The sequence below is a fragment of the Ambystoma mexicanum genome, chromosome 11, assembly GCF_040938575.1.
Source record: "Ambystoma mexicanum isolate Mex_15411 chromosome 11, UKY_AmexF1_1, whole genome shotgun sequence".
NCBI classification, from domain to species: Eukaryota; Metazoa; Chordata; class Amphibia; order Caudata; family Ambystomatidae; genus Ambystoma; species Ambystoma mexicanum.
The window spans coordinates 813,546,116-813,570,112 of record NC_090934.1 but is presented as its reverse complement, the minus strand read 5'-3'; the positions used below and the strand labels follow the sequence as shown (position 1 = coordinate 813,570,112).

Sequence of the window (23,997 nt, the reverse complement as noted above, 5' to 3'; positions counted from 1 at the left end):
AGATGTGAAAACGTTTCAATCATAAAACAAACCTTCAGATGGAGACAAAAAAGAAATGAATGCATACTGTCAGCAGGAAACCAGTTCTGTAGCCAGCAGGTGAGCATAATAACATTGCAGGGTGTGGCATCTAAACTAATACATTCACTTTGAAGCCAACAGCGATACTTAAGTAAAAATCACGTATTTCTATCTGCCGAAGCGTGACAGTTGAAAAGGAGAGCCTTAGGCAAGAGTTTTTCAGGCAGCTCCCATGTAACATATAAAACATGTATATGTTTGTATGTGCATATATATTTCATGTTTGGATAGTGCTGTTTAGGATGAGAATCTTATTTAACCAATATCTAAAGGTAAGTACATCATACCTGTAAACAACAGACTGTCAGCCACACTTATGGCATAATTTTCAGGGTATGCATATTTAGCAAAAAATTCGGTGTGAAAGAAAACAGCAATTTGATCATAACCCACATGTCCTACGTATGAGTTGAGAGAAGGTTTCTTCAACATGCCATTTATTTTTCCTCCCCCACCCACTTAACAACTTTCACATGAAGTTGATATTTTTGTTATGCTATTAGGACATGCATTAAACACACAATTGCCATTTTCATGGTCTTCAGGCACTCTGGTGGTATAGGTTAGTGGGGTGGAAGGGGACATGCCAGAATGCTTTGTTGTTGTGTTGATGCATGCAGATCAAACCTACCCTGAGCTCTGCATGCAGGTTTGTGTCTGGTTTATAGTCAAAAAGTCGAAATACAAAAAGTCGAAAGTCATAATGTCGAAAACAAAAAGTCAAAAAAAAAATCGAATGTCTATTTTTGTATGTTTTTTGTTTCGAAATGGGGGGGGTTGCCCCCTCACCCCCTTTTTTGTATTTTTTTTTGTTTTACCCCTTTTTTTTAATAACAAAACCCAAAAAAACATATAAATAAAAAAATAAAACATTCAACTTTTTTTTCCGACATTTTGTTTTCGACATTATTGTTATTCGACTTTATTTTTTCGACTTTTTGACTGCCCACCTTTGTGTCTAGGGGCTCTGTCACAACTACCTAGAGGTGTTTCTACCCAGACGGGAGATTTATGTTGCTTATGATGCTGTGATGCTATTGAGCAGTGGCCAGAACTGTGCTGGGCGAGTTGATTGTCAAGGTGTAGTGTTCTGTTGTTTACTCTCTTTTGGGAGAGTTATGCAACTGCTATGTGCACGTGGCTTGGTCGGTCTGAGTATGTAGTTTATGACTGTAGAGGTTGAACAAATTTAGTGGCTGAAGATTAGTGGAGGGCCTGCTGGGCCATGTGGAAAATCCATCGGGTGTGATCATGGCTAAGGGACAAAGTGGTGGTGGTGAGCAGACGCTTTGGCCTTCCCTTGAGATGGTGGGTGGAGCAGAGGTAGTGTGCCTTCCTCTTGTAGAGAGTGGTCAAGGTTTAAACAGTGGGTAGTTCTTATTTTCTCCAGACAGGATTCTTGATGATCATAAAATACCTATCAGCGTTTCTGTTTGCTGGGAACTCTATTAGTTAATTAGGCCTTGAAATGTCATGTCTTTCGAGTTTTGAACCTCGATTGTGTAGATTTGCTTTGGATGGGTGTTCCAGAATTTAGTCACCATTTTGGAAAAGCCCAATCCTCTTTGTGTCTCTTTTGTAGCACAGGGTCTCTAGGAGAAATTCACAGCTGGACCAGAGTGTCCTTCCTGGTTGGCATTGCATGATCTTTGTTTGGATGAATTCAGGTCAATTGCCCTGAAGAGCTCAATGAACAAGTCTGAGCAATAGTCCTGCTGCTGAGTTTTATAAGTATTGACGATTCCTTGTGAGGTAGTGGGGCATGCTGAGGGAAAAGCTGCTGGTGTAGTAGATTCCTGATAGGACCAGCATTATGACAAGTGTCTTGTGTAAACAAAGCTGAAGTATCGCTTAATCTACCTGATTGATCAGAGTTGGTAGAAGCATGTATTTACTGGTGCGTTGCTTTATTTGTTGAGCCCATTTTGAATGAGAATCCAGATAATCTTGTGATGTTGTCATGCAGGTGCCCATTTTCGTAGGCCAACGGTGTGGTGCTTCTGGTGCCTTGTCCAGTGAAACAATTATGATTTTGGTTTTGTACTGTGTGACGAATTGCAGGTATTCACAGCTCCTCCCCAAGTGGGACCGCACCCCCCGCCTCTGAGACTAGGGAAGTGAGCCCGCTCTGAAAAACCCTTCTTAGGGGTTGGTCAAGTGGGATCTCACTGGGATTAACTCCCCCTTTTGTGGACAAGGACTCCCGTTCCCATGAGGAACTCCCTACACCAACAAATTCAATTGCATACATGGGACTACCTTATAAGCCCTAGAATTTGGCATCCTTGTCTTGGGCTGAAGGCAATGCAAGAATAAACCCAATGGCACGAGAAAAGGAAGATGTCTCTTTAATGTGAGATGCATATTTTGCTGTGCCGAAGAGGAGAGAGGCACTTGATGCTCAGGGGAGGCCTCCTGACACCATGATATGACAGCAAGATACAGCGCGTAAGCTACTTGTGGAAATTGTGACTTGTGGAGAGAGACAGAGAGTGCTAGGATGAGCCACCAGAGAAGCAGCATATGGAGATGCTGAAAGAGAAGCAAGCAACCCGGTTGTGTTGTGACCACAAGCTGGATGTGGTGGGCAGGATGCCCCAAGCACAACGCTGATACGGCCCGTGAAGGAAGCAAGGCTCACTTCCAACCAGCAGCACCAGTGCAGAACAGGAGTCTGACGCGAACCCGAGAACGTGAAGGTGAGAAGCCAACAGAGAGAGTGAGAACAGTCTCGAGTGGGAGCTGAGCCCACCACCGGCCCCTGCCAATTAAGAGGTACCTGGGGGACCGGGTGAAGCATGAGGCCTCGGTGCTATCACTATCATTCTGAGAAAACTTGTCCCATTCACCCAAACTAGAAAGCAGGGCTAAGGTTATGTGATGGGAGTTGGAGAAAAATAACGAGTAACTGAGAGAGGGAAGAGACTTATTATATGAAAATGTCACCTCATCCCAATACAAAGGGCAAGTTATCAAATTCAGGACAAAGTCAAGTAAGAAGTGAAAAGCCTAGAAGGGAAGGGCTGATTTCACACAAGTGTTGTATGACCAATAAGCAACAAGATACTCAACACAGAAGTTAAAAGCCTAGAAGAGAATCACTTTATATGGCTGGATTTTAACCAGTCAGATCAGAGACATTATAAGACTGAGGACTGATGATAATAGAAGCTTAGAAAGGGGCAGAGGAATACCCTGATCAAGTTCTCCTGGAGGTAAGGCCTGGGAAGAAACTACAAATACTAATAACCTCAGTATAAAGAAAAGGTTATCTTGAATGCCATTCTAAAAATTAGACCACAGAAAGCCTGAGACAGAAACGTGTTCTTGAGGAGTTACAAGAGTTGATCGCATAGACTATCCTATCAAGAGGGTGTATAATTCAAGGCAATATTAAATGAAGTGGAGGAGAGACCAGGCGAAGGCAAATTATTCCCTTGGTCTATTTAAGTTAGTTAACATTAGTGGCAAGGCCAGATAGTACAGTTTGGATGGAGGACACATTTTCATTTGGACTTTATGAAAATGGACAAGCACCTTTAGTTTCTTTAGATAGGTAGGGTACTCACTTTAACAATAGGGAAGGTTAGGCCTTCTAGTTATCATTTTCATTAAAAGAAATTGAATCATGTCTTTCAAGTGTTTGACTCTGTCTTCCGACCCGCCACAATGGCTTTAGTTTTAAATTGTATGTGATCATCCAGGTACTCACCTGTGTGAGGCATCTTGTGAAGGTGTTACTGGTATAATTGTCATTGTTGCTGCTCCTTTTGAAGACACATTTTGTGTAGTCAGAATAGTAGTAGCTGGACAGCCTATGTTTTTTATGAGCCCCAAAAGTGAAGCCATGTAGATGTGAAAATGGAGTTGTGAAAGGCTTGGTTCTTGCATGACTTCATATGTTATTTTATGTGAGTTGGAGCAGGAAGGGGAAGTTAGGTTTTTTTTTTCTGTGAGGAAAGATTTCATCCATTTATCCTGGTTTTGTCAAGTCCAACTTCTTCCAATCTTCTGATTAAGTATCCTGGCTGACGGTTACAAAAGCCAGGAGTTTGAGGACCAAGGTGAGGGTAGTGTCTGCATTTATTTTCAGATTGTTCCAGATATATGAGTTTCGATTTGGCTCCTAACACTGATCTGAAATGCAATGGTCTATTGTGCTGTTATATGCAAAGTAATACATAGTTGAATATCAGCTTGTTTTTGGTTGTGTACTTCTGCTTCATATGTTATTGTATCCCCTTAATCCTCTCACAGAGATTATTTGTTCTTTGGGAGGGATTACTCAAAGACATTAGACAATTTACACAATTAACTGAAACTGGTCCATTGGAGTTGTCACTTACTGATGTACTTGTCTTTTTTATGTACCTGACAACTCCTACCGGGTCTTGTGCAGACATTTTTTGCCCAACCCCATGGCCAGCCATTTTCTACCAGAAAGGACATCTCTTAAAAGTTAAAAATGTTTGCCCCATGGTGACATTTCCTAGGTTACTGTAAAGGCACAATTACATACTATCAAAACAGTAGGCCTCATTACGAGTTTGGTGGTAATTCAGTGGTAAATCTTCTGAATAACTGCCAAATTCAATAACTGTTACTGTATTACTGCCACATGGTCCCATGGATCTAGCAAGGGATTACAAGTGGTGGTAATTCCCCATGTGTGGAGTCCACAGGACTCCATGGGGATTTTTGGTGGATTTACCACAAGTGCTATTACTGCATGGTAAATGTTCCAGTTTTTGGCAGTAGGTGGAAGTTTACCTCTAACTTTTCGTTCGAGGTAAATCTTCCTCCCTACCATCAAACTCGTAGTATGGCGGTGCTGTAATTCGGCAGTAATTTGTCAAGTAAAGTGCTAGTAACAGAATTACTGTGCAAGGAGGAGGTGTGGTCACCACCCTAGTAAAATGATAGACAACAAAAACAGCACTGTAAAAGAAGCACAACAATAACCCAAGAGGCACTGTTGGGTAAATGCATGCAGAAACTAAGATTGTAGACAAATGGATACAATACTGTGTGCTCACAATTGAGACACGATGATGATGGCATCAGTCATATGAGTATAAGGTTATAAAAATATTGTCAACAGACTCGTGTAGGTGATTGACAAGTATTTATAATCAAAGGATGCTGTCATACAGTAAAAACAGATAAGAAAAGATGTCATGGCCAATGCATTTCATAGAACAATTATCCTTCAACAGGGCACATCTCTGGCTCCACATATGTTTTCTTGTTGCATGGTCATCTTTCTTGATGATGAAAGAAACGAAAATGGTGGCGAGGTTGGGATATGCGACGTGCAAGCCCAGGAATCCCACCCGTTTCCCACAACAAAACACAAACATCCATTTACTCCACACTGATGTTCTAACAATCCCTCACCAAAAGGGAAATTCACCATTGCCTCTCTCTCCCAACAACGATGTAAGCATCAGGCACAAAGAGCATAGTGACTGCCCAAAACAAAGTGGTGGTACGTGTTGATGTGCATCGTACCCCATGGGGATTTTAGGCAGATTTGCCACCGGTGGAATTACTGCATGGTACATCTGCTGATTTTTGGTGGTGAGGAGAAAGATTTATCTCTAAGTTTTCGCTGAAGGTAAATCTTCCTCCCTACAATCAAATTCATAGTACAGCGGTGCTCTAATGTGGCAGTAATTTGTCAATAAAGTGGCAGAATTAATGCCAATTTAGCACGTTTTTTTACTTGCACCACAATACTTATAATGAGGCCTACTATCTCCTGTTTCAAACCAAAGCCAACCCTGACAATTTGCTTACTTCCAATATTACAATATGTATCATGTTGTGTGTTAGACCTGTGCAGCTCTTTCCTAAATATAGAAAGCTTGTGTATCTATCTGAGTGGTACAGCGAAGTGCCATCAACCAAGACCCACAGCTTTCCAGTTCTCGTCAAAAGCAGACTCAAAACCACATCATTTAGTCACTGCCACAGTGGCTAGTGCCAACTTTAATGTTAGGAAGATCCACCTGCACCTCGCCCACCATGCCAAAACTCTCATCGCCACTCTGTTTACCCGTAGACGGGATTAGTGCAATAAGCTACTCGTGAGTCTCTCGTACTCAACTTTACATGTGCATCTCTTCCAGCACACCTAGATTCTCTCCCAGCAAATCAAACTCTCAGCAGGCCCGAGGGCTGTCTATACAGAGTGATGGACCTTCAAGTTTCTGATCCCTGTTCTCAAATCTATCCATGGTCTCATCCCCAGTAGATAGCATCATCTAGTTCTAGCTACTGTCCTGCTCGGCCCACAAAGATCTCTTGATCCCATCTAACCCTGTGCACCGCCTTGTGTGTCTGCTGCCTACTGTCCCCTCAACACTTGAATGGCCTCCTACCTGACATGAAGGCCATCCAGTTGGTGAAGGTATTCAAGATCAGATTGAAGTGTTACCTACCAGCCAGTGAAGTGGCGCCTTCCACCACTTGATTCCTGCACTTTTTTCTTGGCTCTCTACCCCATCATAAACAGATGTGAACATGTCATTAATGAAGAGTATATTTCTGTGTCCCATGTTGTTGTCATACATCCCCTATCCATGTCTACCCATACACCCAGCCTATCACTAAATGCTTATTTTCTGCATCTGTGATTTGACGGGGTATAAAAACACATAAACGTTACAGCAGATGACATAACATAACTCTGTTAAGGCATACAAAATTGGGACTACCTCTGCTTCGGGTTTGTTTGATGTCTAGCGCTTCTGATTGAAGCGCCGACTCTATGAAACAAATAAATACAGAAAATTGTGTACAAGCGCGATAGAAATAAAATATCAATATCAAAAAACACAAATAATGCTTGCACCATGTCCTACAACTTTCTAATTAACACACAAGCTAATGTTAATTCCTCCAAAAAGTCATTGTATTGACAGCTTAAAATCCCAAGTTCCATGACGATGTTATGCCAATGTCAAGATGTATGGTGGGTGTTATGGCATTCTTTCCCCTGCTAGCACGTAACCCACATGTTGGCACCCAGGGAACTAGGAGAAAACTCACAATATAGTGGGAAGTCAGGACTGCAATTAAAGATCTACATATATAAAACATGACTGTGTGTGTGTGTGTGTGTGTCCACGATTGCAAAGCCACAATATATATGTGCACGCATGTATGCATGTGTGTGTTTGTGTACTTACTTTAATGACTAGAAATTGCTTCATGTTAAAACATTTTTTAGTCCAAAGGTTTTAGAGTGGTGGGAGGACCATTTCCTGCCTCTGGATACCCGAGATGAATAATTCATGATATTTAAAAGAAAGGATGCCTTTGAAATGGTCTACCAGGCAGTCCATGCTGATAGCCTCAATGGCTATTTTCCTTTGCTTTTTAAAGCTTCATTAATTCAGCATCTCTTTCCGCATTATCGTGTTTTTTAACACGCATAATTCTGTACCACGAGAAACAATGTTTAACTTAAATTAGAATCCTCTTTATTCAGATAATTTAGTTGAAGTGTTTGGAGGTAATAAAGGGAATTATTTAACCATAAAACAGCCAGTCTGTTAAATCCAGGGAAAAAATGGTCTAGTTATCTGTTAAAAAATACTGCAAACCAAAATCAACCTCATGGAAGGGGGAAAAATGAGATCAGATATTTTGAACATTACCCCGTAGGACACCGGCACAATAGCGCGCTAGTGAACGCATTGTACCAGAGCTTCATGTGCAATCAGAAGGCAATTGTTACTGGACTGTGTATGAACACACACTGTGCTCAATAGTCTGATGAGGTATTATGGATATAATGGAGAGAGGGCATGTGGATTCCAAACTCACAATAAGCAACTTAACATTTACGAGGAGTTGGCTGGTAGCACCTCATGTGGTAAACTATGTTAGAGAGAAATTGGCTGGCTATAAATTCACACATTAGGAAGGAGACATACAGATGCAGGGTACGCGAGGTGGGCGCAAAGTGTAACTTGCAGTGTTCGCCTGCGTTTCTACGGTGTGCGTGGATTTTTCTGAGGCACACTGCAAAAATTATACATCTGGCTTTTTTATGCTTTTAGTGCTTGTGATAAACCCAGAAGGGAGAACAATGGATGCTGAAGTCCCACATTTAGCCGGAATGCATGCGCCTCTTTGGCGCTGCTAATGTGTACTTCCCCTGCACGTTAACTGCCCACTTGACACACAATGAAAGCCTGTTTGGTGCTCCTTTGCAAGAACAGGGGTGCGGCAGTCTCTTTGCCCCCTCAGCTTTAGCCGAAAGCCTGTTTGGTGCTCCTTTGCAAGAACAGGGGTGCGGCAGTTTCTTTGCCCCCTCAGCTCTAGCCTTCTGCACATATGGCCAGTGAAGGTGGGCCACCTGCTTCAGGTTGGGGAAGAAGATTGTTGAGCGAGGTTGCAATATCAATGGGAGCTTAGTCCGCAATGCTACACTGTATCTTGCAGAGATGCTACCTTTATTAGGCTCATGCGATATTTGGGTCTTTGAGACAAAGATATGGAGTTAGCCTAATTAATATATCTCCACACACATTGCACAGTAGGTTCTAGCGAATTGGACAGTTGGACGCTAAAATGTGAAGCAAGGTTGTCAGTGTGTGCCATTTTGGGTATGGGAGAGACTTCAAAATTATGGTGAAGTCAGGCCACTAGTATCCGTGTTCGTACTGGAACAAGTAAAGCAGATTTGAAAAGGTCCCTTACTCAGAATAATTCTCTGTAGCTATTGCTATGAAACATCTGACTCATTCCATTGTTACCTAAAGGTGGCCTTGGCAGACAGTAAGACAAGAAGCTGCCTTTGTACACAGCATCACACCTCTCTCCATGTGCACCACCATATGAGATCCCATCAAAACTGATGGGCAGACCAAAATTGATGTGGCGGTACAGGTATCTAGGTTGAACAAGAGGCACCCCATAACATCTAGAAAATGCACGTGTTTGAGGAGTAAAGGAAGACCAGAGGATGGCCAGTGCTGATGCTGCATTCCTGGAGGGCTAAAGGAGCGTTTGAAGAGGTGCGGATCAGATGCGGAGTATGTAGCAGCACTGGAAGAGATTGCACATCAGGAGGTCGGAGGGAGGCAATGGGTTTGTTGCAGCTGATAGGGCCAGAGTGAGAGGGAGGGTTTTTTGAGGGTGATAATACAGTCCAAGTCAGGCATCAGACAGGGAGGGGTTCAACTGTTGCGACATGAAGGAGCACTGGTGATTGGATAGACTGGGTCAGTGAGGGCCACTGCTTGCCACATATAATGGCCACAAGGGGGACAAGCTAGGCCCTCTTTCTACATTGACATTACACACAACAGGTGGACCGGTGGCTTTCTAGAGGTCAGAAATTCCAGTAAGATGCAAAAAAGCTCAAGCACCATCTTAAGATGGAAGAAAGCTCAAGCACCATCTTAAGAAGGAAGAAAGCTCAACCTCTTCTTAAGATGGAAGAAAGCTCAACCGCCATCTTCAATAAAGGGACAAACTCGATGCTAACTACTAAAAAGCAGGTACAATATGTGTTAAGACTGTCCACAACACACACACGTGGAAGCTGTCAGTCCCCTTTGAGAGGACAGAGGCATGATAAAGATAAATATTAGAACAATATAATGCAGATATTGGTTGCATATGGATAGCAAGACAAAAGGGGGACATGGATGGAGGAGAAGATGGCATTCGTTTGGTAGCTCAGGGAGAACCTTATAAAAGAGGCAGGAGAAAAACAGAAGTGCATTCCACTGGCTCACTCTTTGAATGACTTGCTGCCTCAACCTGCAAGTGCTGCTCTATTATGCCTTATGCCACTCGCTTGCTACACCATCTGTTAAAGTCCCACAATCAAAGTGAAGAGGTCCAAGCAAAAGTGGAAACCATTTATTATGGTGTGGGGCTTTCAACAGTCAATGTAGAGTTCAACGCCAGGTTATAAGACTATTTACAACCAGTAAACTGAGCCAGGTATGTCAAGTGAGAATAAGTTAGCTGGTGACAGACCACCAGATTGCGGGCACACTTCTGCAAAGGAATGGACATACTATGTGGGAAAAGGGGACACATATAGCACCATTAGAAACATAGACATGCTTGTATATGAATAGCGTAAGCATGGAATGAGTAAATATCTTGTATCTATACAGTAGGATGCACTGGAAGATACCTTCATGGGCTTGACTTCCATTTTATGAAACGATTTGCTTTCAACAAATGTTGCAACATGGCACCTTTATGCCGATAATATTGCACTGTAACTGTGTTGTCTCTGGAAAAAGGAAGAGAACACAACACAGGGATGCTGAGCCAAATACTTTGTGTTTGTATTTATTTTATTTTGTATGCAGCGCCAGGCCCAGGGGCATCCGGGCGCGAAAAACCTAGTAGGCATATTTACATATATTCCACAACATATACAAAACCAACAATAGAGCGTAAATGTATTTGTCTCCACACATCATCAACCATGACTGAACTTCTCATTTTAGGCAGATGTGCACCCCAGGAAAAGTCTAGCTCTGACGCTTAAACATGTAAGGCATGTGCTCAGCTGAAGATGATTGCAGTAACCTGTCGATTTGCTTGGAACCTGGGGGCTTGAATGAGTTACAGCCTTTATTCTCAAGAAGGCCATTGGTAGATGATTTCCCCGATGCTTGTAGACATTGGGTCGCAAGGCAGTGATAGACAAGGACAGGCACGAGTGTGTGATAACCAGCCTATACAACACTGTGGTGTCCGGGATGCATGACAGCTGGAAGTGGGTCTCACTGGAGAGAAATGGGGGGACGAATGCAAGATGGAACATGAACGCAGTACATGGTCAATGATAGTTGAAACACAATAGAAAAGGTCTTCTAGAAGAAACACATAGTAAAGGAACTTCACAACTGTCACAAGATGCCACAACGACTATTTGGGGCTGGATTCATGCAAGTATGCATTTGCTGGAGGTACACAGCCCAATACAGGATATTGTGCATACATTCAGCAGGCACCCACAAAATGGGGAGCCTGATGGCAAATTTGGGACATAATCAAGAGAAATGCTGCTAACAATATGCCAACTCATAGAGAGATATGCCTACTTCTGAATTTTAGTGAGGGAGGTTTGCCATGGCAAGCATAACTACTCTGCGGTGTACTTGCAGGCATTCACGTAAAGAGCATGGGCCTCTAGTAGGAGACGGTTGTGTGAAATGTACAAAACATTGTTGGTGTGAGTCAGTCAAAAGGAATATCATCAGGGCTGTGTGCTTGGACTTTCTGAGAGCAGGCAAGGAGGAAATAGTCAGGATGGGGGGAATTGCATGAAGAGGTAGGGAGTCATTCATCCCTTGTCCCAGGCTAGAGACGGCTGGGTCGGTAGACCGGAGATTTGGGCGGAGCTTGCAACTCATCCTGCAATGCCTAACGAAGGAGTAGTTATAGTGGCAAACAAGGCAGGGTGCCAAAAAAAAACTGGAGTTGTCCCTCTACCCCCCTACATCCACCTAAAACCTAGGTCTGGGCACTCCATTGTGATTATTATAGGTTGCACGTTTCTAGTGACAGTTGTTTAGCCAGAAAAGATTACTCTGTGCATACCTTGTGCTTGTAATCATGCATTTGCATGAAACATAGGAAAAATCGTGTTTAAAGAAATGTGCATAAAACAGTCCGCAGTACACTGTGTGTCCTTGCTATGATCTGAGTAATATAGTCCGGCACGTGTACTATCAGTCTACGTCTTTCAGTTATGATCAGTTAGCAGGGTCTTAGATTGCTCATGCAATTCCAATGTGTGCAGGAGCCACTTGCATGAACACGGCGGGCCACATAGGATTAGCATGACAGCTCTACATACTTGGCATACGTCTTCATTGCAGCTGAGCAAATGCTTAAAAGGGAGCTGGCTCACTAGAGCCATATCTCATTCTTCCATAAGGCGGATGTTCAATGCATCACGCGACGCGGCATGGCGTTTTAAACATGCCACCAACCTGGCCGTGTTTTACTAAAGAACATGCGTAATCAGTATCTTTATGTGCATGAAAGGCAACTAGATAGGGCTAGTTTATGTTCATTCTTGACCAGCATAGTTTTCCCACACAAACCACGACGCTTGCAGCTTAGCACCTCAACTAAACGAACCACAAAAAACACCCAGCATTAGCCTTGCGATGATGGAAGTACAGCGGCTGCTCATGACAACACCACACCTGGTGGTTATTAATATAGCACGTCATGGCGGGGGATTGATCCCATGTTGTGTTACATCATCTTGTCCCCTCGGTGAGAATGTTGCCCCAGAGACATCCTCCCCACTGTATCACTCCCAACACTAGGTATGTGCATTCAGATATTGTATGCTCCATGATCTATTTACGTGTGCCACGTAAAAGGGAACTTCTCTCCACATGTCTGTTCTAATCCATGCACGATGTCGAGGCTATGTTCCTTCCCAATCCACTTCTTGGCTACAGACTCGGACAGGAAGTGGAGTCTAGTTCAGTTTCTCATTTGAATTTCTGTGTGTTTGTGTGTGTGCGGGCGCGAGAGACATCTGCATCACAAACTCATCCAATGTAATAAGTATGATTTTGTGGCAAGAACTGCACAAACAAAGCTTAAAATGCAACATAAATATAACAAGTGGACTGTTTGAGAGTAGCATAGTTGCATTTGTACTACCTCCTGATTGGGCCTCAGAAAATAACTTGTGACTTTTACTAAGCCCTCTCTACACCTATCTGAAGCTCCCTGTCCAATTGCCCCAGCTGCACCCATTGACCTCAGTGTCCTGCACAGCCACATACTCAATCAAACTGGGGCCGTTGGACTTTTAACTCAAGAGTCAAGGCTAAGTCATTCAATTCTGCGAGGTTCTCCGTGGAGTCTCTGGACTATCAGCTCTCATTGCTTGGTGTTTCCTGGTCCACTCTCACTCTCCACTAAATTAGATGGAAAACACACTTGGGTCATAAGTATTTTATGTATGTCTTTTCTTAGATATTTTGTATGACCCACTCTTTGCAAAAAGCCTCAATTTGCATGGCAGAAGGAGCGACCAATAAAGAGCAGTTTAGAAGGCCTGGCTGAAGATCCAGGTGTTCACGTAGTGCCAAACGGTCAAAGTGTCTCAGGGAAATTGGGGGGAGTATATTCTAAAGGTGGGTGCCTAGTATGGCGAACCTTCTGCCATGTGCATCTCTTTGATTGTGAGCCAATGTAGAGGTTTCATAGAAGGGTAGACATGTATGTGATGTTGATGCTTAGAAGTAGTCTAGCCATTGGGATTTGGAGGATTTGCAGTGTGTTCATTAAAATGGAGTTTACTCCTTCTAAAATGGAGTTCAAGTAATAGAGTGTAGGGATTATGAAAGCTTGAGTTATTGTTGAGAAATGTATACGAACGGGGCAATGGCTTTTTAGTTCGGAGTGTAGTTTGTAGAGTAAATTATTTTTTTGAGGAAATGTAGAGTTGTGAGCCTCAAGTTAGAGGCATCCAAGGTCATTCTGACAATTGTGGCTCTTTTAGCTTTGAAGATATTCTAGTCCAAGATGGCTTGTTTTTGGCTTTAGTAGGCGGATTAAAGGATGAACATGCTTTTTAGTGATCCTAGAGTGGGGAACTTAGATTTGGATTTAGTCAGGGAGAGCATGTGGGCATTCACCTGGGACTTGGTGAACGGCAACATGCAGCATGAGCGTGATTCAAGATGTGTGTTATGTGGTTTAGTTGGAAGGAGTCGTTTTCTGGATTGTCAATATATAATTGTCTATCGGCTGAGTAAATGTGGCTGCCCAGACCAGCAGAGCTAAATATAATGCCCAGAGGATGCATGTAGATGTCGAAGAACTTTGGACCAGCATCAAGCCTTGAGTGGATTTACAAGTGGACAGAGTGGCTGGATTTTTTATTGTTTTATTTATTGAATTGGTTTTTTATAACTCCACTAATACCATACCTGAGTTTGATTTCTAAACGCGGACTCGGGATTCGAACCTCTGCTCTACATGGTCTTGTTTCCAAGACCAGCATGCTATCCTCCGTTTCCTCCAAACGCTGCTGGGGTGAAATTCACCCACACAAGAGGGAAGCTGTTCTGCTGCTTCATCAGATTGAGAAATCCAGGTCTTGTATGTCTCTCGTTCTTGTGCTCCCACTAGATATTGTCGCTGCATGACCGGCCCCTGTGAGCAGTAGGAGACATGACCAAAACAATTTAAGGGCAGGAGAAGAAACACAGACTTCACATGTAAGGAGGTCATTTAGTTTGTGATGCTTCAAGCTGTTGAAAGCAGCATAGATGGGGCGAAGAAATACAAATGCACAACCGTTGAAGTCTATGATATGGTGAAGGTCCTCAACCAGTCACGCGAGGATAGCTTAGTGGCAACGTTGCACGGCGAGGAAGCAAGACGGCACAAAGCAACTCAGTTTTGATCCCCGGGTCCGCGCTTAGCACGTTATAAATATGCAACTAAGACATCAACAAATTCTGTAACAGTGCCTCAATGCCCCCCGGCTGCGTGAGCGCTTTAAAAACGCAAAGAAATAAATACATAAACCACTGCTACTCTTGCTGATTCTGTACCGTTTTTAGGGCAAAATCCTAATTGCATCGTGTCAGAAATATAATTATCTCATGTCTAGTCCTCCAGTAAATGCTGTATAGGGGATATCGTGAATTTAGAAAGATGGTTTTATCAGTATTTGTACCATTTAAGATATTTTGCTATATGTTCAATATGGTTTTTGGTAAACATTCGCTGTCATTTGGATTACAAAGGTATATAATACGGTGTACTGTGGTTTAACCAAAATAAATAATTAAGTGATAATGACACAGATAGGTATTTGTAGCAGCTATCGAGGGGTGGGGGGGGAATGGTGGGTAGGTGGATGGTCGGGTGATCCCCCTCATTAGAAGAAAAAAAACGGTAGTGATTTATTCAGATGAAACCACATTGGACCCATATCACACTATATGGCACACATAGTATTTAACATGGTGGTTACATTGGAAATATTCTTCCTGTAAATACAGAAAGAGGTCCCCTTGCAAAATAATTTGCGGCATACATAAAGTGAGCACAAAGGTTGTGATCCTACTGTAACACACACATGCCTACAGTGTAAATAGATACAGCACACAATGTAACACAACATCACCTAATGAACTTGTTAAGACAGACACCTTTGCTAATTATGCTAATGGGGTTGGTTATTGTCATAATGTTCAACAAGTATCCTAAAGAGAAGCCTGTATCCAGTTTTGCATAACCCCAAGCCCCTTCCTCCCTGCATTGTGCAGAATCACAGCTCTCCTTCTTGTGGGAACGTGAGAAAGTTCATGCAAAGGCTTGATTATTAGAAACGTCAAAATTGTGCTGAGGTGCAGCCTATTAAAGTATAGCCCGCAGAAAGCACATCACACTGACTTTCAATAAGCAGCCAGAGCCAAGGCGATACTCCATTAAATCAACGTTATTGTGTCATTTATCCATCACTGCATTCATTTTTATGCTACACGCCCTGCTGCGGAGCTTGTTCTTTGCCAGGTTTTTTCTCCGCTTTGATATGATTAGCATGTTTAATGTTCTCGTAAGCCAAGGGATGAGTCGGGCTCCTTAGATGTGGGTGTACCGCCACAGCTTTTCATGTATCCAGGCTGGTGCGCTTCAGTGCCTCTCTAGGTAACACGCCAGAGTTCCTGGTAGGCGAGGAATGCCTAGTCGCAGAGGATAACACAATTGCTCATAGAGTTGATACACCCAAGCAGTGGTCTCAGTCAGGCTAAGCATCTCTGGAGGGCATAATCCCAGCAAACGGTATGCAATAGGTGTGAGGTTCTAACCATTACCGAACAGGAAATCAATCTTGGGGTTGCCACATCTGGGGGGCTCAAATTAGCTGAGCAGTTTGAAAGGTGCAGGCCCACAGATACCCAACAGGGATGGCAACAGATCTGCTAGAGGTCATGACATCCCTAACAGGGATATAAACTACTAAGAGTGGAAAGCTAGGAGACGGGTGCAGGTTTGGAGATTCGGATTGAGGACAATAGGGTGGGCGAGTGACGCGCAACTACAAAAGTGCAGGCCCACAGATACCCAACAGGGATGGCAACAGATCTGCTAGAGGTCATGACATCCCTAACAGGGATATAAACTACTAAGAACGGAAAGCTAGGAGACGGGTGCAGGTTTGGAGATTGGGACTGAGGACGATAGGGTGGGGGAGTGACGCCCAAATACAAAAGTACAGGCACACAGATACCCAGATCCCTCCCAAATGAACCACTGCAGTATCCTGTGCCCTAAACTGCAATGAAAGCACATCACAGAAACTGGACCTGTCCTGGACGTAGGCAGCACGACTGGTTTACAACCCTTGTGGCTCCAGCTACATCAGCCCTGCACTTAGGGGCCCCTAGTAGCCCAAACCTCCCCCACAAAGAACACATTCATTCCACACTTCCTGTTAAAACTACAAAGCTGTCCTCAATGCTAGCCTGAGCCATCCCCAGGTCTGCTTCCACAACAATTAGTCACAACAAAAACTTTAAATGATTTTAAGCTTTATCCAAAATACAGGAAATAAAGTTTAGGCATGCGACTGTTGGCTATTAAAGGGATTGATTGTATAAATATGGGCTGCAAACTCTTTGGTGGTGCCAATTCATCGGATTTCATTCAACTCTACAAACACACCTCTTTTGCAAAGCACTTACCTAGTCTCCACCTTACTTTCCTATTCTTGGCCACCCTCTTCCCATCTTCATGCGACGCAATGTCCTTATTGCAACAATGTAACAGGTTCGCCCACCACCATGTTTTGCACAAATTCATTCTGATGTTGAAAGTGTCATTCCCCCTCTGTAACACATTGCTTGAGGGAGGGATATGACAGAGTAAATAACACATAAGCTGCAAGTATGAATTAACATACAATCACCGCCGAAAAAGACATCGAAGCTGTGATGAAATAGCAGGGGCGCCAGATTCACAATCCACTCGCGCAGTGCAGATAACACCCAGAAAATGTGCCCTTTCTTATTACTAAAGGAGGGATTTGCACATAAAGTGCTGTGCATGGTCAAGGACATCTTTGTGAATCATTAGACCCAAGTGGTTCACATATGGGCCAAGCAAAATGTTCACAGCTTCTTGGCTGTGCTAACCGCATGCATCTTATCTTGGTGACTTCTATAGCAGAGAATATGCACGACCCTCTCAAAAGTGTGGCTGAAAGTACCCCTTTGTTTTGCAGATTGAAACATCATTGTCAGATGTCTCTAAGCCTCCTTTTCCTGTATGGAATTAGAGTGCCAGACATGTAGAAACGCATGCGGAAATCGGGAATCAAAACAGAGGCAGCAGAATGTGTGTCTTCCTTACTATGCCCTGCCAGCATGTCTCAACATTCTGCTATCTCTTGCTAGATTCAGCATCGTGCTGACGCAACGACCATGCAGTCTGTAGCCTCTGCTGAATCCTTCACTATTGGTACTGTTTCTAGCAGTGTTTCCAGTAGGTTTGCCAGTGACCGCAAGCAGCCTCCAGCAGAGTGCCTACAACCTCCTGATCTACAACATCTGAACCTCCAGGGCTGGCCACCTGCTGGTTTAGACCTGTATTACAGTGAACTGATATATTATTATAAGAACTAAAGTCCCCACTGGGGCACTTCATATCTGCCGCACTCCCCACCTACTATCAACCATTTAAACAAATGGCTTGCCACTCTTCAGCCACATCTCCTCAGTTTATGTAATGAAATATATCTCACTGAATTACATGCTTTCAGCTGATTTCTGTGTGTGCATTGCCAGTCCCAGAAATGACAATTCATAATCTTATGGTTCATGGGCCTATACATTGAGTACTATTACATTGGGAAATCATGCTAGGTGATGGTTGCCTGATTGCTAAACATCCACAACAAGTAAAAGCTTTCCGCATACCACATGTAAAACACCCACATGCCCCTCAGGGGGGCAACAGTAAACCCGGACTGCCTTGCATAGATGATGTCATTGCAAACCCTGTTCTACCCATACTAATTCCCTCATGCCCCGCCTTTGACTTCCATGAAGCGCATAGATTCAGTGGCGCAACACCATTGTGCTGGCCGTGCTTCAGACCCCCCACCACTCTTACCCCCTGAAATATTGGGCTATATTGACTCAGCCTGGCTAACCTACAGAGCCATAGCTTGACAGAACAAGACACAGGCAATAAACGGTGCCTGGGCTTCACTGTTAACAAAGGCCCTGCGATTACTAACGTAAAGCATTTGACTGTTAGCACCTGCATTCATATGCATACATTTTTAGCCAATTGAAAACGTGATGTGGGGTTAGTAGTTGCATGCCAGGCGAGTGATAGGAATGATAGAGAGGGGACCGCATGCCACTCATTCTCACAGCAGTCCTTAAGTAAGTGCTTTCAAACTTAAAGGAGAGAGTTAACTGCTTGCAACATTGAAGCTGCACTAGAATAGTCTCATTCGAAAGCCTAAAGAAATTAGATGGCCACTACACAAATAAGTTTGCCCATCCCCCACTGTCTCTGAAATGAGTGCCTCTCCCAACATTTGAAGGGTTAGCACCCCCCAAGCCCCTGAAATGTAGGTTCTGTTGCGCCCCTGCATAGAGTCCATTCAAATGACAAATTCTGCACTATAGCAACACTCTGTATCCTAATATAGGCCCAGTGCTATGATGAAGTAGCAAGCACCATTTAGACGCGTTTAGGTTATTTGCCATATGGGACAGGCACGCACTAGCCGTTCACACGTGAATCCAGGGCATGGAGATAGCAACTGGACATGTTCGCAATGGTTGCTGCAGTGTTCCTTTCCATTGACAAGTCTTCTGCGCAGTGTGGCGTATGTGGAGGGAGGTCCTGACAGCCGGGTGCTGCCTCACACTGCCTCGCCTTCTGGGGGCCTCCCACTCCGTCCCTGGCCACCAGAACACGTGTGCAGTCCTGTTGCTGGTTTGCCTTTCTGCTGCCTGCTGTTGCTTTCGGAAGGGGAATTTGGCTTCAATGTGCTCCACGGAGCCATGTCATAAGACATGGATTCCTCCCTTCTCGCACGAGGGATAATGCTTCAGTGATTACAAAGTCAACATGTCTGAAATGTGCTTTTCAATTTCCAAATCCAATCCTAAAAACATTGCATACCTTGCTTGCCAGTTTGCCCATGAGCTATCTGCCTGCACGCAGCTCCCAGGTAGCGCCGCGAGCCTGCAAGTCTGTGCCCAGCTCGGCCTTTTGTTGTTGCAGATGTCTGGGCTTAGAGCAGTGTTGGAGAGCAGAGGCGAGGGAGGGCTCTGTTTTCACTTGTCGGCTGCTATTCTCCGCTCATTGTCTAAACCTGTATCGCATTGTTCCCCTCGACAGGTGATAACTACCCCGTGCAGTTCATTCCGTCAACAATGGCAGCTGCTGCCGCTTCTGGACTCAGCCCTCTGCAGCTCCAGGTATGTGCCAGAACAAAAGAATGCGGGACTCGAGCCAACACTCCAGTAAAAACTGCTCGGCAGCTGTATGTTAAATAACGCCTCGAATGTTAAATAATGCTTTGAGTGACGCGCCGCAGGATTAACACCTTATGTACTCCCAGAACGCTGCATGCCCGGTGTGTTGCCAGAGCTGTGTTCTGCCATTCTAATTGGAGATGTAAGGACTAAATAAGAAGGCCAGGTTGTAAGTGGGGGGCTGAGAGGGTGGTGTAGTCTGACCCTCTGCACCTCCTTTGAGATTGTGATGTGTCCCACCCTTGTGGAATGGGGAAGACCTCTTTGCTTCCTCTGGCACCAAAAACACCCCCTTCCATTGGTTAAGAGTGTCAGTACTGGAAAAGCTGTATGCATAGGTCACGGTACAACTCTGGGCACCTTAAACCTCGTGTGAGCGAGAGAGAAGTCAAATCTTGTGTTTGTGGCCTTTGTTACTCATTCTAAAAAGTTTGATTGCAGGAGGACAGCATTTGTGGGAATTGTACACCAGGCAGCAGTGATGGATGGGGATTATAGCTCTGTGGCGGATTAACCCTTTCCGCTGGGCTGCACTACTCGGTTATTGACCAGAGGGCCAAGTTAGGCATCCCAATCCCAGAACTCAATGTTGGGAATTGTTAGTTATAGTTCATGTTTGAACAGCTAAGTGTGTGTTAGCTATTGAAGCATTCCTCATGTATTATGTCAGAAATGTTCACTATTCAACACCACCCGACTGTTGCTGAATTGTCAGCTCGGCAGCCACCAGGTAAAGCAGGGGAAGACATTGGTTGAATGTGGAAGTGAGCGTCCAGGATGCTTTGGACAAGCAAGAGACTGCAGGGTATCTGTCCACTTCGGGAGCGAGAAGAGGTCCATTGGAGTAAATGGAATGAGAAGGTTCCAAGTCCCTGATCTCCCACGTGCCACCTTGCTTATCCAAAATGGCCGGCATTGTGTTCATTCAGTCTCAGCTTTTAGAGGGAAGCTGTCAGAATATCAGTGTGATGGCAAGGCCTTATAATGTGTTGCCAGTTGTCATACACACACGTGATATGTACGCATCCAATATGAAGTCCCTGGAGTGGTAGATTTTAGGCTGCCTCTGATTATTTTTATAATAATTTAATACGTGTCCTTTTATCTGTGTGGTGTGTTTTGCCCACAGTCCACTCTCGACAAATATGTTGTGGTGTTGTCACTGCATGCTTAACGGTGTATTGCATGTGTGTGCTATTAGTGGGAGTAAGCATGGACATTTTAAACATGTTTCCTTTCTTCTTCCGGCGTCTTCTAGAGGCTCCGCCTGATATTGTCATACTTTCTTATTTGTACGCCATTAATTAAGCCATTACATGTGAATCACAGCGTAATGAGCTTATGAGCTGGTAGACCAGTTCAAAGATCATTAGCATGTGCTGTGACGATAGATAGCATGCCTGGCAGTATGCAATACATGTTTCGGGAGCAGTGAAAAGCCATCGCTGCTATCAGGATGTGAGACAATGTCATTGTGCACAACATAATGTCTCGCCTATGAAAGAAACACCTTTGAGGTCACTTGCGTGGAACATCAAAAGTCTGAACTTGATTTGAGCGTGTGTAGGGCATTGTGTCACCGTGGTGGTGTATGAGACCCACACGTGTATGCAATTTGCAAGTCCTTCAACAGCTCCAGTGTACCCTAAACCTCTGACCCTCCTGGCACCCAGAAGAAGCAGTGTACAGGCGACACTCCTGTACCACACTGTGCAGTCCTTTACACCCCAATCCCATGTTATATTGAGGAGGATGGCCGTCCAACGGGTTGTGTGTCTGTATACAAAACCGGATGTGACCGCTTACCCGGATGACGTGTACAGAATGCAATACCAGCAGGTCCAACAGCATTCTTCTGACTTCTACCTCGGGAGATATGTACTATACAAACGTCCTTTAATAGCAAACAGTTAAACAACAACCACGTTACTATTCCTGTTGTTGTATCAAGTCTCTGAAAGTTGCAAGTGCTCCATTATTACATTTCATGGCACCTCAGTTTAGAGAAATGGGCACTCACTGCCGAGAGGGGCATACCACTTGCAAGTCTTAGGGAGGCCCTTACAATAAGGGACACCCTTAAACAAGACAGAGGAGCGCATCCTGCCGGGGCTCACTCCGCCTATGTATGATCTTTCCATCTGTTGGGCAGAAGTTGGTTAGTCCTGATGCAGTTACATAATGGACCTCTTTGCGAAAGCTGCTTGCTGCTCTCCCAATGCATGTGCTGTCCTCTGGCGTTCTCTCCCCACCCCATATTGCATGGGAACAGGGGAACCAAGATGTTACCGACCGCTCCTTGATCCTCTTATGATGCGACTAGCTGCTTTGTTTTGGGGTGTGCTCTGCAATACATCATGACCCTGCCCTGTTTTCATGTTATTGTCTATGTTTCGCTTTCCTATGTTACATCACTGCACCCACCCACGGCCTGATGCTTGCTCCTGTTTCTTTTGCTGTACACTGGTTTTCTCATATAAAGATTCAGAGTCAAATCAAATAACTCAGGTTTTCTGTTCTTCACTTCAGAGAGACATGTCCAGCTGCAGTCTCCCCAATCTATGTTCTCCCAACTCAGCTATGCCACACAAAAGAAAAGTGCCTGCACATTGTTATTGCAATTGCTCAGGGAAGCCTCCACATTTGAAATGTCACAAGTCCAAATCCCAAGAAGATAGAATTCAAAACATTGTAGTGTTAACATGTTGCCCCACATGTCTCCGTTTCTTCTGGGATGTGGTTGTGTCGAAGACCGAGTGATAGCCAGTGATGTTTCACTGTCACTAAACACATTCTCCTTGTCTGTCCAGCATCATCTTCCTCTGTTATGATCTGACTGAAGCCTAAACCCTCTCATGTGAGTGTGTATTAAATGAAGCAGCGGGATAGCAATGTGCCAGACATGCCATGCAAAGGGTCAAGTAGCAAAGTGTGGAAGAGAGACCTTGGTTACAGTAAGCTATATGCTATATTGAACGGAATGAGGTTGTCCGGGTGGCGAAGGGGTTCTGTAACAACACAGAAAAAGACCAGGGGCCTCATTACCCTGGTGGTCCGGGAACTACGGTACCGGTAGGCATGCCAGTACCACAGTTCCCAGACCGCCATACTACGCGGATGCACCAGCAGCAATCTGAATGCGCCGCTGCATCCGACATCCCCATCCCCATTCATCCCTATGGGGCCGAATGGGGATGGGGAGGCCCTTGTTGCCGGCACCCGCGAATGGGCAATTACCGGGTCCACCGAACTCAGCATGACCCGGTTCTTGCCCATTCATGGGTGCTGGAAAAAATACAACTCCAGCGGCAGCTGTGCTGGATTTACCGGCACGGCTACCATCAGAGTTGTAATGAGGCCCCAGGAGAAGAAAACATGTACATTCTGCTTTAAAAGCACCTATAGACAGTCAGTAAACATGGGGAATTTACCTTTCACAGTCCTGTGAGAAAATGGTATGAGGACTGGGTCAGGTGGTCTATTGAGGTTTGAAGGTGGAGGAGGGCCAACAAGGGCTCCTCCATCTTTAAAAGCACATCTTAACACTGCACACTTTCCCACCACACATGAATGCTAATATATTCACTGCTTTTCTTCGCCCTTCTCTAATGAGACAGAGATCTCGATGATTGTGGTCACAATGCAGGCCCTTCACGTGGTCTTGCTGAAAATCCTTCTAAACCAAGGCTGATCTGCATTGGATGTCCAGTCTTTCTGTTTTTTCATTGTGATTCTCTGCACATTTCAACTCTATTAGGAACACCTGGATTGGTGCCTATGTCTGGATATATCTGTTTCTGGAAACAGTACAGTATACTTTGGATGTTTGATGACGCACAATATGGCTATGCTTCTTCTTTTACTCATTGTCGTTCTGGAATATAGGACAATCTGTGGGAGTTAACCCTACATCTTGCAATATCAAGTGCTAAAATAGCCGTAAAACAAACAGAAATATCCTACAACCCAAAGATTCATGTGGGAGCCTGACAGTAACATAAGTGCAATTAATGCAGGTTATAGGAGCAGAAAAAAGTGTGTGTTTTCTTTGTTGTCTAAAGACATCTTGCTGTAGACAGGTGCTGATTGAATATTATTTTTATTTATTTATTTGGGTTTCATATAAAGAAAACATTTACAAAATGTTTAGAAGATAGGTGATAAAACAAAACGTAACAAAATCATTTTCTTTCATCATATCACAAATGAAATTTCCATACAGTTTCCAATCAAATTCACATTCCATACTTATTCAAAATTATACACAATTGTTTAAATATATTTTAGGTAACAAAAATAGGTCAAATCAAAAAGGGAAACAGGGAGAACGGATACAAATTGGGATAGATAATCAAAAATGATCCAAATACAATCACTTTAGTGA

General features: G+C 44.0%; 1 protein-coding gene across 18 annotated transcripts in view; it reads left to right on the top strand.

The window, feature by feature from the left end:
* The window catches only part of SOX6 (SRY-box transcription factor 6), a 1,055,545-nt gene that overhangs the window by 835,496 nt on the left and 196,052 nt on the right, over window positions 1-23,997 (top strand). For all 18 annotated transcript variants that reach the window (XM_069623758.1, XM_069623756.1, XM_069623746.1 and 15 more), the window contains one exon: window positions 19,477-19,556. In XM_069623758.1, the coding sequence (XP_069479859.1) occupies window positions 19,477-19,556 (80 nt within the window). The remainder of the gene's footprint in view (window positions 1-19,476; window positions 19,557-23,997) is intronic.